Source organism: Ovis aries, chromosome 25, assembly GCF_016772045.2.
Source record: "Ovis aries strain OAR_USU_Benz2616 breed Rambouillet chromosome 25, ARS-UI_Ramb_v3.0, whole genome shotgun sequence".
In the NCBI taxonomy this organism is placed as follows: domain Eukaryota; kingdom Metazoa; phylum Chordata; class Mammalia; order Artiodactyla; family Bovidae; genus Ovis; species Ovis aries.
The window spans coordinates 23,914,310-23,928,107 of NC_056078.1; the positions used below are offsets into that span (position 1 = coordinate 23,914,310).

At 41.0% G+C, this 13,798-nt stretch overlaps 1 protein-coding gene across 1 annotated transcript; it reads right to left on the reverse strand.

Moving 5' to 3' along the window:
• Positions 1-3,853: 3,853 nt before the first annotated feature.
• Positions 3,854-13,238, reverse strand: ATOH7 (atonal bHLH transcription factor 7). The gene has a single exon (XM_042240771.2). It carries the CDS (start codon positions 4,888-4,890, stop codon positions 4,432-4,434), a length of 459 nt encoding a protein of 152 aa, XP_042096705.1. The 5' UTR covers positions 4,891-13,238; the 3' UTR covers positions 3,854-4,431.
• Positions 13,239-13,798: the final 560 nt, after the last annotated feature.

The following is a 13,798-nucleotide window of genomic DNA, read 5'->3' on the forward strand; positions in this document are numbered from 1 at the left end:
CCTCTATTACTAGGAAGCAATGACTGGATCTTGGCTTGTATTCCTTTCCTCTGCATCATGCATGCTGGGTATTCTTTGAAACTGAAAACCAGTGTTCACTTAAGCCAAAATGTTTGTGAGCATTTACTGTCTTTTTCCAGAAAGTATATGGTACTATATCTTGGTAGACCACATCGTCTCCATGACATCAGTTGCTGTTTTCTAGTTGTGCTTTCTTGAAGATTTGCTGGGGATTGTGTTTTGCTTGGAAACTTTGCAATTAGAAAACAAAGAAAAATTAAAAACCAGTATTTCATTCAACCTAGATGGTACCAGTATTTAATTCAAACTGGATGTTTTAAAAACCAATTTAGAGGATGTGATGGACTGTTTCTTTATTCATTAAATAAAATTTTATTTATTCTCAGTTAGTTATTGGGCTTGTTTTGGGTTGTGCTTTGGTTCCAGTCTTTGTATGTGAGATGGGTAAGTTCTTCCTCTCGGTTTTCTTTCAGCTTGGGTATTTTGAGGGACCCGCTGCCAGTTTGAAATAGCAATCCAAAAGTCCTGTGTTCATTCAATAAAACACTCATTAAGCTTGCACCTTCTAGTATATTCATGACCAGAGAAGGGAATGGGTATACATGTGAAAAAGTTGGTCACATAATTATGTGCTTTAAAATTTCTTTTACCCACAGGTAGCAAAAAGAGATATCTTTAGTGAAACCTAACCAGAGAGCAGAGCCAAAATGAGTCCAAAACAACACTTTGCTTTTACTATAAGAAGACCAAAATTAAGTGAACTGAGCTTTAACTGTTGAATCCTGCAGCCACAACCCAAATACATCCCATCTGGCTCATATCCAGTGGAAATTTTAGACCTTCATTAATATAAAGGTCACCTCATTAACTAAGAAATTGGCTGTAGCTGGATGTTAAGAAAGCCTAATCCTTCTTAAGATCTATAAATGCAAAGAATGCTACATCAATATAACCAGTTTTGAGTAATGAGTTTAATGGTGTCATAGTACATATTGTTTTATTAAGCAATTCTCAACCCCATTAGCCAGTTAGACTCACTGGGAGAATATTGAAAAAAAAAAAAAAATCTAGGCCTCACCTCAGAACAGTTAAATCAGTTCTTGAACTGGGTACCCGAGAATTGGTATATTTTTTAAGATTCCCAACGAGATTCTAATGAGCAGGCTGGGATGAGAACCACTAGCTTGGATGGCCCTCCCCATCTTGATAGCCCTGTTCATTTGTATATGGTTCTTCAAGACTTCTGACCCTGGTGTCTGGCCTCAACTTGTAGCTAGCACCTAGGGAAAGCCCACATGAAATAACTAATGGAACTCAAATGATACCTGGGAGTGGGTCTTCTTTTATTATTTAATGTCTCTCTTAGGAGCTTTTATGGCACATATCATTGATACTTCGCTGTTGAAGCATTCAGCTAAACCCTGTTTAGAGCCACTTACTGATTAGTACATGTATGTTCTTGACTGCCTACTCAAGGACAAAGATGATGCTCGGTAAGCCAGGGTATAAATAGATGCTTGATAATATATGGTGATTTATTGAGGAAAAGGGTCATGGATAAAAAAATATTTTTAAATTTCAGTATGTTCTGTTATCAAACTACAAAGAACATAGATTTTCAAAGGTGAGACAATATAGTAAATTGTAGCAGCTAGGACATCCCTAGTGGCTCAATGGTAAAGAATCCGCCTGTCAGTTCAGGAGACACAGATTCAGTCCCTGGGCTGAGAAGCTCCCCTGGAAGAGGAAATGGCAACCTACTTCAGAATTCTTGCCTGGGAAATTCCATGGACAGAGGAGCCTGGTGGGTTACAGTCCATGAGACCACAAAAGAGTCAGACACAACTTAGCAACTAAACAGCAAGAGCAACTTTTAGGTTGCTTAGTAATTTAAATTCTATTATGTATAATAATATATGAACTTTAAGTTCAAAAATATTTTACATTTGTTTTATCCAAGCTCCTAATCCATAAGCCACAATAGCTTCCTCAACATACAGTTTGAAGTTTTACCAAAGATTGCATTTGATCACTGAGACCCATTTACTTTTCCTTTAACGGTCTTTTCAGGGAAAAAAAAAAAATAGTACATCAAGTACTAGGAAAGCTAAGGAATTTGGTAAGATCTAAGTTGTTTCCAGAGATTTCCAACAGAAATGAGCCACTAAAGCATAATAGTTAACAGATTCCCACTCTTTTGGGGGAATGGGGATGGGGGAAAAGAGGCATAGGATTAGAATCACATTTTAATTAAATCATTTGATTTCATTTCATTTCCTGTTAACAACCAAAAAAGACATACTTATTGCATGTTTATCTCTGGGCTAGAAGCCACAGAGATAAAATGAAAAGTACAGTTCTCTTTTGCAAGGTATTTATAGTCCAGAGAGAGGAAAGTGCACCCTATGTAACAAAAGGACAATCTTAATACATCTGTGAGACTTTCTCTGATTAACATATTTTATTTTAGCGCTGATTTTATTCATTCTATAAACCACAAACTTACTGGGGCTCCTAATGAAGCAATTTAAGTCTACATAAGTAGACTACTGTGCTCAAATAGGATGGCAGATGCTCTGAACCTTGCCAGAGCCCAAGTACTCACTGCAGAGTGGAGTATGACCAGAAAGAGGTCTGGACATCATCCCTTCTAGATATGTGTTGTCTTCTGGGACTACTGTGTCTTCTAAGAGCTGTTGAAGTCAAGAGGTTAAACAGTTTATTCTCTAATTTGCACTGAGGAAGCAAAATCCTGAGCACACCTTAGTTCCTTATTTACAGGTATCAGAAGGTAGGGGAAAAACTCTGGTGTCCAGTGGTTTAGACTCTCAGCTTCCACTGCAGGGGGCACAGGGTCCATTCCTATTCAGGGGATTAAAGTCCCACATGGAGGCACACAACCAAAAAAACATTAGATAAGAAGGAAAGAGAAATTCAGTATTAGACTGTCAGAATTTCTAGCAATACACTTGTGATTTTGTAAATTTTAGATGACAGCCTGGGGAAGATACTGCCACTCATTACAAACCAAAAGGAATTTGATAATCAGGGATAACTAACAAAATTTTAATGAAGACTCTAGAAAAATTGCAAATGGTGGCTGTGCCTGATATTAGGGGTTGAAACCCAGAATATTATAAAAAGAGTTTGGGAAATGTCATTGTTTTATTAACTTGTGACAAGTTCCAAAGGCACAGATAGCTTAAAAGTCTTGCTTTTTCCAATTATTAGCAAGACATTCACCGAAAAGCATGCAGTCTGTTGACCAAGTTATTCTTTACCTTAAAGGCTTGGCTTAGTCATCCAATGCTTAAGCAAACTTATAAAAGTAATTCAAACCAATACAACGTGTATTACATTACTGCTTCTTTGATTAGCCTTGGTGGTAGTGAAGCCCTTATTGCTCAACTGGTACTAATTAAAAGTAAATCACTTCCAAAAGCCAAATATACATATATTCAACACATATATGAGCAAATATATATATTTGAGTACTTGTAAGGAATCAGTAGTTAGCAACTGGCTTAATAAGGAAAATAAAAGATTAAGGAACTGTGTATCTAGCTGTTTAAAAATTGAATATTATTTCAATTAATTTAGTCTTTTTAAAAACCATGAAAAATATATCTATTTCCAAGTTGATAGAGAAAACTTTCAAATTAATTACTTGTATGCTCATCAGCTTGTCTTTTTTTGATGATTACAAAACAGCACTTTGCCAATTGCTGGGGTTAGATGTAAATACATCTTTACTCAGGTAAGCACTCAGCGTCACCACCCCCCAAACACATAGCCCTTTAGTGCCATCAGAAAACTAGCAGGGCACCTCGCATGAAAAGCAAACCCAAGTTTTTAATTCTATTTTACAAAATGTATATTACAATAATGTATACACAATTTTAAAAAACACAGAGCACTCACACCCATATATTCTACCAAAGAAAAAAGAAAAAAGTCTACTTCATGCATGCACATACAATACACTAAGCGTAAACGCATTTACAAGACAGGAAGGCAGCTCTGTGTTCAGCATACACAGGTAAGAGATACTTCACCCCAACAGGACAAACTTACTAAGTTTAAGGAAGTGAGGACTAAACCTGCAATATAACCCAATTCTATTTTTTCTTACATTGTTTTCCCTCCAAGTCGCCCAGAAAGGGGGGAGGGAGCATTATTTTCAGCAATCAAAGCTATTCCAAGATGCATTAATGAAATCTACAACATAATAAGAAGGAAAAGAGAAAAGCAATAAAAGCATTGCGTCCCTAGGACTAGAGATGAGAAAAGTAACCCGGAAATTTCCTAATTTTATTCTAAGAATGTGTCCATCCTATGCCACCGAGTGGGGAAGGCTACGGCTCCACAGCGCGGATCACTGGGCGTCTCATTCCGGCCGGGCCGCACGACCTAACTTGCCATCTGGAAGGGCTCAGGCTGGAAGCCGAAGAGCCTTTGGCCGTAGGGCTCGGTCTCTGCCGGCAGCTTCGCGCCTGCAAACGGAAGGTAGTGGTCTCGGCCGAAGTGCTCACAGTGGAGATTGACCCAGTCCCGCTCCGAGCCGAAGCGCTCAGCCTCGGCCAGAATGCGGGTCAGAGCCATGATGTAGCTCAGCGCCATCTGCAGGGTCTCGTACTTGGACAACTTTTTATCCTGGCCCCACTGGGGCACCACCCTGCGCAAGCGGTCGAAGGCCGTATTGAGCCCCTGCATGCGGCGGCGCTCGCGCGCGTTTGCAGCTAGGCGCCTGCGCGCCGCGCTCTCCAGCCGCCCGGCCCCCGCGCACGTGCCCGCGCACTCGGCACCACCCGCGCAAGGGGGCGCGGCACGCGCTCCCGCCGCCGTATTGCAGGGCTTGCAGGACTTCATTCCCCGCCGGCAGGAGGGAGGCGCCGAACTCTCGGGTCCTTTCACGACTTGTGCGTGGCTGATGTATGAACCCGCTCTGCAATTTGGCTCTTCCTAGCAAATAAGTCATGCACAAAGCAACTACGTGGAATGGAAGTTTACAGTGGGGAGTGCGGGGTTCCGCCTTGTGTCCTATTGGATAACCAGATAGATGTCTCGTCACTTGCCAAAATTTAGAGGAAATTGAGAGGTAAAAGAGAAAGTCATTTTCCCAATGTTAAGTTGCAAAAGAGAAGGGAACTTTCCTGCAGCAGAATTGGTGTGGCTGGTTCGAGAAAGGTCTTTTCAGTTCTCTGGGAAAACCGGAGACTTCTGGAAGACAAAATCTTTTCCGAAGCTCAGATAGGAAAGGAGCGCTTCTTCCGCAGTAGCTGTGGGAGAGTGCTGGATCAATCTTTGAAGGAGGAGAATTTATAGCAGAGGGCTGAAGGAGGGAACAGGTGGTGGCAGGTGGGCGGGCGTCCCTCGGCTTCCATCTCAGCACCTTCCTACCCTGGGAACCGCAGGGGGGAAGGGGGACGACGCACAGCAAAATCCTGACATCACCCGCTTCGTCTGTTGGAAGTTTCTCCAAAGCTATGTCCAGCATTAACTAACACACCATCTGGAGTGGCCGGGCTGTCCCCAAAAGAATAACAGGGTGGGGGTGGGGGAGAATTTGGTTCATCTTTTCCCATATCAGTGTGCAGCTTACAGATCAAAAATTGAACCATGGTTTTTAAATGATTAGAAATCACTTTTGTGATTATGTTGGTCTTGTGTGAATATGTTGGTCTTGGAATTGTAATATATATAGACGTTCAGTGATAGAAAATTTTGCTTTGTCAAGATGTGTGGCAATTTTTCACAATGCTGACTGAATATATTCTCATTTTATTTTAGTTATTAACTAAGTTGAGACAAACTAGCAGGTCATAACATTATTTCAGACATGGAATTTTACTGTGCAAATAATTTGGCTGTTTTCTGAAGAATAATTTAGTATAGCATATCAAAAGATATTGATGTGCTCACAGACACAGAAAACAAACTTGTGGTTACCAAAGGGGATGTGGAGGGTGATAAGTTAGGAGTTTGGAATTAACATATACACACTACTATATATAAAACAGACAAATAACAAGGAACTACTGTATAGCACAGGGAACTTACAATAATCTAAGTGGAAAAGAATCTGAAAAAGAATGTATATATACAAATATATATGAACTGAATTACTTTGCTTTACACCTAAAACTAACACATTATAAATTAACTATACTTCAATCAAAAATGGTTTAAAAAACAGGTTAACATATATGTAAAAATGTATATTATTTTACTATATAATTGGATTGCATGAGTTTGGATACTTAGGCAAATTCAGAATTTATACCACATTCCCCCAACACAGGTTTATAATATTTTGGGGATGTATAGTGAGATGATAATTATTTCATTTGACTTTTAAATCTAATAAAACTAATCGTGATGCACATACATGTGCAAAATGGAAACATCTAAGTAGTTTGTGAAGTGTTTTTGTTTTTTTTTTTGCCCATGCTGTGTGGCATGTGGGATCTTAGTTCCCCAACCAGGGATGGACCAGGGATCAAACCCATGCCCCCCTGCAGTGGAAGCGCAGAGTCTTAACCACTGGAACTCCAGGGAATCTGATTTGTGAGGTTTTAAAAAACAATTCCTAATGGAAGACTTTTTCCCCCACCTCCTGAAGTTGTAAGTATCTCATACTACTTCCCTGTTTCAGTTGTATCAGCTGTCCTCAGAAACAATAATGAAACATGATTTCCGCTCTTGCTAATGAGGAGCTGATTTGTAGAGAAACTGCTAACTTGATTCTCTTATCTCAGCTTCTTTCTAGCTCTTAAGAAGAGTCAAATGGCAAATAAACCAGTTCCAAATAGATTCAAGCCAGAATCATTTCTGAATTCTTTAGGAAGACCAAGTATGTTCTTTCTCCTTTTGAGATATGGATTATATTGGCATTATTCTCATTTATTTTTGTTTAATCAAATTATTAACAAGTTCCCACAAATCAGGAGTCTTTTAACTGTGTCTTCTCTTACCATTGCTTGAGACTAAAACCCCATTGTGACTGCCCTGACTCCAAGTCTTGTCTTCCCATAAATAGTTAATTAATCCCCAGCTGAAGCAATGACAATGAAATGAAGCTGAGTAACATGAAGACAATAGAATTCAATTGAACATTAATGATCTGCAACATGACAGATGTTGAACACAGACTTTTGCATGGAGCCACTCAGCTCCATTACTCTGATTCTTAACAGTCTTGGTCAGGAATAGCACTCCTATGACAGGAAGGACTGTGTTTAGTCATCAAAATGTCAAATACAATTCTTCGAGTTTTTATGGAAATCAGCCCAACTAATGCTATTATTTCTCATGTTCATTTATCTCATCCTTCCTCCAAGGAGCCTTCTCTATGCTACTCTTAGGAACTTTTCCCTAAAAAAACACTGTTTTGGACACTACTGACCAAAATGTTAATGAGATGTATGATTTTGCAGGCCATGTATTCAGGGTTGGTGATATAATTGCCTGTGCACCAAGAGAATTGTAAACACAACTTGAAGGAAAAAAAACGAAGTCTGGCAGCATGCACACAGCACAGCTATGCTGGAATATAAACTAACAGATAAGTGACATGAAATTGATCCAATAATAGCATTGCTGCAACAAAGGGCAGTAGAAAGTATACAGTCATTTATTTTTCAAATGTATTTTGAATTTATTAGTACTACAAAGATGCTTCTGGGGAAAAAGAATTCTACCGTCAGTAAATTTGGGAAACACGTTTGCTATCACCTGCTTAGAGAGTCATAAGCAAAATTGCTATAGTAAAATTTCTGAGCAGTCCTGGGGCAAAGAAACTTTCTGACTCGAGTTTCTTAAACCTTCTTGAACACAGAACCCTTCTTTCTACAAAGTTCTGTTAACAAAGTTCCTCGGAATACACGTTTCCAAATCTCCTCTAATACCTTCCATTTATTTTATAGAGGACTGAAATCCAGAGACTAAATAATAGGTGCAAAAGATGCTGAGCAACCTAACAACTGAATTAAAACAAGAAGTCACATCTCCTGTAGCCTCCGATTTCAGAGGTTTTAAACCTAAAATCACTTAGTGCAAGCCCCTCAGCTTATATTGGGGCAGTTGAAATCCACTAATGCTTTCCCAAAGTTGGCAGTCACTAGTAAAAGTTTCAGGAATAGAATTAGAAATTTTGTGCTTAAAGGATGGTGTCATTTATTTCATAACACTGGTATCTAGCACAGTGCCTAGAAAATAACAAGTAATAAGCAACCCAGGCTGAATGGTTGAAAAAAAGTTAATTAAATGATAGTTAGATAGATGCTAATCAGAATGAGTGCATTCCTAGTGAAAATAACTCTGACAAATAATTTACATTTCCTTACTTTGTAAAGATCACACACTAGATCCACATTTTAAATGCAGAATTGATTCTTTCTTATCAAAAAACACATCCTTAGCCATTTAAGCCAAAAGAACATGCATGTCAGACTAATATCTACTGTGTTTCTATACTGAGGGCATGATCTTACCAGGTGAATTGGCAGTTACTATATGTCTAGAGTTGGCCCGAAATCAAAACTGGCAGATGGAGATGAGACAGAGGGGATGATAGGAAGAGCTTATACCAGTAGGAGTAGAAAGCTAGGAGAAACATTGTTTTAAAAGTAAAAGATCAATGACTAGAAATTATCGTATAAAACCCATAGAATAGGTTAAAGGATAAACATCCTTTGAAGTGAAGTGAAGTCGCTCAGGGTCCTCCGTCCATGGGATTTTCCAAGCAAGAGTGCTGGAGTGGATTGCCTTTTCCTTCTCCAGGGGACTTTCCTGACCCAGGAAGCGAACCCGGGTCTCCTGCATTTTGGGCAGACGCTTTACCGCTTTACCGTGGGAGCCATCAGGGAAGCCCAAACATTCTTTTATTACCCAAAATTATGTTTAATTTTTTAAATAAACTCTTCAAAGAGACATGTAATTTAAAAAAAGAGAGAAGAACACTTTTTCATTCTGAATTTGCGAGCAAAATAAGGAAAATGAGGAATAGGGCTTCCTTCTGGAGAGAGTGGCAACTGGGGGACTTTGAGGCCCTGAAAAACTTCAGAGATGAGCCAGAAAAAGCTTAACGGATGGTGCAGTTGTGGTCCACTTATATTTCAAAAAAAGATCAGAAGTGCAAGGTCTTCAAAATTCTTGTAATTTTGTAAAGTGATTATCAAGGGGGGGAAAGCCTGCAAAAGGATTTATATGTTTAGAGAAAGGAAAGGAGAGGCAAAGATTTGCATCTCTGTCCTTTGTCCCTCAAAGATCCAGGGATGAGAAAACCCAGTGGAGGGCAGAAACTAAGAAGGGGCAGAGACAAATCATGGGGCCAAGAGAGAGACGGAAAAAAAATGGGGTGCCCTGTCCTAGACTCCAGAAATGATCATTTGCCTTCAGAAAATACAGGTTCACTAAATCACCAGCTGATTCTCCAACCCCCAGTTACTTTACACACTGCTTGAGAATTCTGGCTTGGGAGCCTGACTTAGCTTCTAGTTGCCAGGAGCTGAATGACTTATAGGGTTTGGACTCTGGGTGATGGATCTTAGCCTCCTCTTAGCTTCTTTGAAGTCAATTTAGAATCTTGGATCTCCTTTCAACTATGTGCTCTCACACAAATCACTTCTCTGATTTCTCCAAGTACAAAGTAGAATCATAATACATACCTCGCAGGGCAGTAGTGAGTATTAAATGAAGTTTTATGAAATAAAGAACTCTGCCTGGTCCCTAAGAAAGTCACACTTTTGGGAGGTAGGGTGGGAGGGAGACTCAAGAGGGACAGGATATGTGTATTCACATAGCTGATTCACATTGTGTACAGCAGAAACTAACAACATTGTAAAGCAATTATGCTCCAATAAGTAAATTTTTTTTTTTAAAAAAAAGGTCACTCTTTAAATGACAGCTAATACTACATATTTTGGATAGTTTTTACAAGTGATAACAAAAATAACTAATCACTTTCTATAGCTTTTGACTTCAGTGAGTAATTTTTTAACCCTTTACACATAAAGCTACAATTAAGCATGACGTGAATTCCAACTGTGTGATCTTGAACAATTTACCTAACCTCTCTAAGCCTCTTATCTTATCTGTGTTGTTGCTGTTGTTTAGTCACTAAATTGTGTTTGACTCTTTTGTGGCCCCATGGATTGTAGCCCACCAGGCGTCAACAACAACCTTGTCTGTAAGGAAGGTTAATAATAGAAAGGTTTTACAGAATTGATATGACAATTGAGTTAGTTACTCTTTGTAATGTGCTTAGACCTATGCCTGGCATACAATTTAATGTGATATAGATGCTTGTTTAGCTAAATAAAATCACTTTTTGCAATTATCCAGGATGCAGACTAGCCACCTCACCTTCTCTCATCTTTGCTTTATTTCCCTGATCTTCAGTGCTTGACCCACAGAGTGATCAGAGACAAGGAGAAGAAGGTAAATTCAAAGGAGTTCCTTCTGCCTTTCACATTGGAGCCAGCAAAGTTTAAAATATCACAGACAGACGCCAAAAAAATGCCCCCTAGGCCTTACTAGGTAGCAGATTTTGTGGTTTCATTGCAGTTTGAGGCTCAGTCTCTCACTGACAGACACATATTTTAAAGTGTTAACTTTCAGAAGATGCTCCACCTTTCCAGTGACTAAAACATGTGCATTTGGACTTCCCAGGTGGCGGCACAGTGGTAAAGAATCCACCACCTGCCAATGTAGGAGATGCAGGAGATTCAGATTCCATTGCTGGGTTGGGAAGATGCCCTGGAGAAGGAAATGGTAACACAGTATTCTTGCCCGGGAAATTCCATGGATGGAAGAACCTGGCAGGCTACAGTCCATGTGGTCACAAAGAGTCGAATACGACTGATAGGACAAACACAAAGTATTTGCATTCACTTCCCCAGGTCCTTCCCTTCCCCGCACTGAGGTATTTGAGAAGACAAATCAATAATCATGATGCTTCTTTTCATGAATGCAGATGCAGAACCCAGAGAATCAGTTTCAGGGATGTGCTGGACTGTTCTGTGTTAAACTTGGGCAGGAAGCTATGTTTCTCATAATGCCTTTCCCTGTGTGATTCTGGGTTTGAGTAAGGCAAAAGTGAATCTGCATGAGCTTTGGGAGGCAGAAGTGAAGCCACCATGCTCTGAAGATCACTGTAGGTCAAAGGCTGTGAGAGATAGACACAAAGGTGCCAGTAGATTCCAGCACCTCGCTCTTGTCCTTTGCTCTTCCTCATTGTGTAGCCAGTACTCCCTCCTGACCGCCAGCCCCGCTGACCAAGAGCAGCCTCAGGCCTACAATCAGATGCTTCACGTGAACTCACAGAGGCCACAGAGAATCTGACTTCTGCACCAGTGCTCCCACCCGGTCTTACTCCAGCAGCTAGAGGCACTTGGCTTCCAGACTCCCTTGCAAGCTCTGACTCATTCAGCCCAGCCAGGCTGCTTAACGACTGTTGTCTTGTCCTCCAACAATCCTTTTCGGACTTTTACATCCCTAGCTCCTTCCCCAGTTGTGTAAGGCCTCATCCTTACAATAAATTTCTTCTTCCCGAATACAGTGGCTCTACTTTCCTAGCTGAATCTTGACTGATACAAGAAATATTTCCTCTGACCATAGAGAGGCCATGGGACCTATCCCTCCTTCCCGTTGGAGACCCTCCACGCTGGTGCCCCACTGTGTGTCCACCAGAATAAGAGCTTTTGACCCTTGGACAGTAATTACTATTTTCATCTGTTCAGCCCTGTACCACGCAACATTAAGAAAGAGATAGTGTTTAGCCTAAACGAATGCACATCTACTTGTGGAGATCCAATGCACATCAAGAAACTATCCCGAGGGACTTCTCTGTTAAGTGGTTAAGAATTCATCTTGCAGAGCAGGGGACACAAGTTCTGTCCCTGGTTGGGGAATTAAGATCCCATATGCTAAGGGGCAACTAAGCCTGCCAGCTGCAACTGTTAAGCCTGCAGCTCTAGAGCCTGCAAGCCATAACTAGAGAGAAGCATGCTTGCCACAAGCAAGAACCTGTGCAGCAAAACTAAGACCTGTTGCAGCCAAATAAATAAACAAATATTAAAAAGAAATGAAAAGAGGGACTTCCCTGGTGGTTCAGTGGATAAGATTCTGTGCTTCCACTGCAGGGGGCCCAGGTTCGATCCCTGGTCTGGGAACTAAGATCCCACATGCTGCATGGTGCAACCTAAATAAATAAAAATACTTAAAAAAAGAAAGAAAGAAATGAAAAGAAACTACATTGAGTAGTAAACCAGGGTCCTGCTCTCCAAGAAGGGCACAGGATAGTCCATTAGAGTAGAGGAAATGATTAGAAATTTTCTTGATCCTCATTTTATCTCATTCTTTTCATTTCTATCTCCAGGTATGTTTTATAGAGTACAAAATATAAATATGTATATTTATACATGAGCATGTACCAATTTTGTTAATTAATTACTTTACTTGTTTTCAGCTGTGCTGGGTCTTCACTGCTGCTCAGGCTTTTCTCTAGTTGTGGCAGGCAGGGGTCACTCTCTAGGTGCCGTGCACAGGCTTCTCACGTTGCAGAGCATGTGCTCTAGACACAGGCTCAGTAGTTGTGGGACACAGGCTTAGCTGCTCAGAGGCATGCAGGATCTTTCCAGATCAGGGATCGAGCCCTTCTCTCCTGCATTGTCGGGCAGATTCTTTACCACTGAGCCACCAGGGAAGCCCGTGTGTATGTGCATGCTCATCACTCAGTCGTGTCTGACTCTGCAACCCCGTGGACCGTAGCCCACCAGGCTCCTCTGTCCACGGAATTTTCCAGGCAAGAATACTGGAGTGGGTTGCCATTTCCAGGGGCTCTTCCTGACCCAGAAATTGAACCTTTGTCCCCTGCATTGGCAGATGGATTCTTTACCACTGAGTCACCTGGGAAGCCCAGGAAAGACCACACCAATGGTTTTATTTTTACTGATAGGAACATGTGAATGGAAAAATTGGGCTCATCCTTTTAGGCATGGGGTAAACTTTAAATCTTTAAAATTTTATAACTGATCCTTATTTTATTCATTTCTTTATACCTTGGAGAAGGCAATGGCAACCCACTCCAGTACTCTTGCCTGGAAAATCCCATGGGAGGAGCCTGGTAGGCTGCAGTCCATGGGGTCACTAAGAGTCAGACACGACTGAGCGGCTTCACTTTCACCTTTCACTTGCCTGCATTGGAGAAGGAAATGGCAACCCACTCCAGTGTTCTTGCCTGGAGAATCCCAGGGATGGGGGAGCCTGGTGGGCTGCCGTCTGTGGGGTCACACAGAGTCGGACATGACTGAAGTGACTTAGCAGCAGCAGGAGCTCAGAGGAGGGAGATTCCACTGTGCTCTGGAGATGAGGATTTCAGCTGGTGGCCACACCTGTCTGACATCACTTCTTACTGCTGCCCCTCAAAAGGCTGCTCCTCCTCCACTGCCCACTCACCCACACCTTGGGGCTTCTTCACTGGTTGCTCCCCCATTCACAAATGCCACTGCCCCAGACCTTCCCTGGCTGGCTCCATTGTATCATCCAGCTCCTGTTCTATCCATGTTGTATGTCCTTAGTTGTTTGTTTGGAAATTCCTGGAATTCAGGAGCTTCCTCTCTTCTGTTTCTAGTTGTATCTCAGTATTTAATGAATTATGTCTAGCATATTATAGATGCTCAATAAATACTGTTTGAAGGAAACAAGGAGAAAAAGGGAGGAGGAAAAGGTGTATGGAAGGACCCCACACACAAAGGGAGAATAGACACCTTCCCCC

Coding starts and splice junctions, on each gene's coding strand:
- ATOH7 (XM_042240771.2), bottom strand. CDS start 4,890: ATGAAGTCCTGCAAGCCCTGCAATACGGCGGCGGGAGCGCGTGCCGCG.